Here is a 2,578-nt window from a genome sequence, read left to right as displayed (position 1 = left end):
CACAAGCTATTTGGAGCAACGCACCACAATTTGAAGAGGCATGTTCATTTGTGAATACAGTCGATAATATTCTCAAACCCCGCTGGTGACATGACAAATTCAGCACTGCATTTCACAGACGCAAACATTACATACAGATTTCCCCCAAACACAGTGGAAATACAATCATTGTAAGAGACTAGACATGGTTTAATTTAATTTTTTTTGGTACAAAAAAATATGAAACTTAATACAAAACCCCAAAAGTTCGATAAATACATTAAAATAAATTAAACTTAATTTACTGAAGATCCATTAACACTAAAACAAGCTTGAAACATGTTTGTCAAAAAGGCATTTAAATACAACGGAATGCAAAAAGAGCATCCACTCAGAACCAACTACCAAAACAGCTACCATTTGATCGCCGAAAGACACTGCAATTGAATCTACTGAACCAGGTGCAGTTTAGGTCCAACTCATTAGAATCAGATTTCAACAGCAACCCAGTTTAATCATAGCACGTTGCCATTTATTTTTCTGCTAAAAATCAGGGATTACATGCAGAGTCCACTACACAGGGGATACACACTGTACCCTTGGGTGAGTCTTCAGAATCTACATACAACTTCAAAAACATATTTGCAGAGATCACAGAAACAAGTGAGAAAACAATTATTAATTCCTCACAAGCCACCTTGCCAAGTAAAGTTAGGAAACCGATTTAAGCTTTCATCTAAAAAAAGAAAAGGTCCCCCTGCAACTGACAATGAAAATGGTAGTTTCCCCCCCAAAAAATAAAAAAAAGGTTTATAGGCACTGAAGTCATTTTAAAAACTAAACTGGGTTTTTGGAAGAGGTACATTTAAGCCCAGTCAGAAGAACAGTGTATAATAAAGACCCCGTTGCCAGTATACAAAATATCACATTAGTCAACCAACATTCATAGGGGGAAATCTTCTAGCCTGGCAGAAATGGATTTGTATCCTGGTCTTTGGCTTTAACATTCTAATATTAATTCATTGGTCCTCAAACTGGCATTTACATGACTAGTAAGGTGGCAGGAAATGAGGACTTCCAGCACCAATCACACAATTTGATAAAATGGTCAGTGCAACTCAACTCCGACGCCTTGTTGACGTCGACCTCAAATTGTACAGCTTAATTTCGCTTGAGCTTAACTGAAGCACATTCGTTTGTCAAGCATCTGCCGTACAATAACAGCACACTATTGTAATACTGCTGCAAGGCTCTTTAAAAAACAAATACACAAGTCTTTCAATGGACAAGACAAGAGTCACGTTGGTCGGGGAAGGCTTGAGGAGACCATCATAACTAGAGGAAGAAGCTAGTGCCGCTGCAGCACTCGTCAGGCACTGACAGCTGGCTGAAGATAGGCAGCCGCCGACCAGACCCATCTGGACCAGAGGAGTCAGACCCACTGAGGCTGCTGGCTGAGCTGCCACACCCACCCTCGTGGTCTGACAGTGAGGTGTAGGAGAGGCTTCTGGCAACGAGAGCAGGCCCACAGGGGGGACTCTGGCTCTGCTGCAGGCCGCAGCCCTCTGATAAGGTACAGGGGTTCTGGGAGGGGGAAGGCACAGGGGACAGTCCACAGAGGGAACAGCCCGAGTCAGGAGAGGGGAGAAACTGAGACTGGAGATCACAGGCCGGCTCAAAGACACAGTCCACCTCAGAGAAGGCGTGGGAGAGTAGGTCGGTGATGTCAGCTGAGGTAGGAGGGGAAACTGGAGGCGCGAGTAGGAAGGGGTGGGAGTGCTTCAGGGGCTGTGGAGGGGCAGAGGGGAAGCCTGAGAAGCTGAAGCTCTGCCTAAGTAGAGGGGGTCGTCTGGAGCGGGGGGCTTGGGGACCAGGCCTGGCAGGGCCCAGGTCGTCCTCGTTGTTATGAACAAAGTGGCAGCGGATGCCGTATGGACAGAAGCCGATGGTGTGGAAGGTGCGACAAGGCTCCGTCTTGTACTTGGGGTGTCTGTTGAGGTCACGCATCTCATCAAAGCCGTGGGCAAACTGGCACTTCCCCCCATACTTACAGATGCCACTCTCAGCAAAGGTGCGGCACAGTTCAGTCTTATAGCGTGAAGAGGTGGGAGACCCAGAGACAGGGCCACCAGTAGGGGAGGCTGGCGGCTGTTTAGGTTCTGTAGAGGCCCAGCCCAGGGTGCACGTGCTGGGATCCAGGGTGCACGTGCTGGGCTCCACCATGCTGACCGAGCGCTCAGCCCAGAATGACATCTTGTTCAATCTGGATGGAAGTGAGGCATCTGTGTTCTGCCCCCAGTGGCAGGAGGTCATGGTTGCACTTTCTGTGGAGTCTGTAGAGAGGACAGAGCTAGATGCAGAGAGGGAACAGGGGGTCCGGGGCTTATTGTAACCAACAGGTCTCACTGGAAAAGTTGACTGCTTGGATGCATCCCGGAGGTCCAGGCTCAGAAGATGCTGGATAGAGACAGTAAGAAGAAAAGTTAGACTTCTACATTTTCACAACATGGTCTGTTGCCTGAAGACTACAGCCATGTCAAGAACACCATCTTTTATGTTATCTTCATCTGGAGGACCCACAACTACATAAAAAAAATTA

The 2,578-nt window shown here is 47.1% G+C and overlaps 1 protein-coding gene across 1 annotated transcript; it reads right to left on the bottom strand.

Moving 5' to 3' along the window:
* Positions 1-1,314: 1,314 nt before the first annotated feature.
* Positions 1,315-2,292, bottom strand: LOC120018663 (mRNA decay activator protein ZFP36-like). The gene has a single exon (XM_038961862.1). The coding sequence runs from the start codon at positions 2,290-2,292 to the stop codon at positions 1,315-1,317; it is 978 nt and encodes a 325-aa protein (XP_038817790.1).
* Positions 2,293-2,578: the final 286 nt, after the last annotated feature.

The sequence above is a fragment of the Salvelinus namaycush genome, chromosome 23, assembly GCF_016432855.1.
Source record: "Salvelinus namaycush isolate Seneca chromosome 23, SaNama_1.0, whole genome shotgun sequence".
Classification (NCBI taxonomy): Eukaryota; Metazoa; Chordata; class Actinopteri; order Salmoniformes; family Salmonidae; genus Salvelinus; species Salvelinus namaycush.
The sequence above is the reverse complement of the archived record's forward strand: the minus strand, read 5'-3'. Positions and strand labels throughout refer to the sequence as shown.

What these genes read in the sequence shown, in the direction of transcription:
- LOC120018663 (XM_038961862.1), bottom strand. Translation starts at nt 2,292, where the DNA reads ATGACCTCCTGCCACTGGGGGCAGAACACAGATGCCTCACTTCCATCC.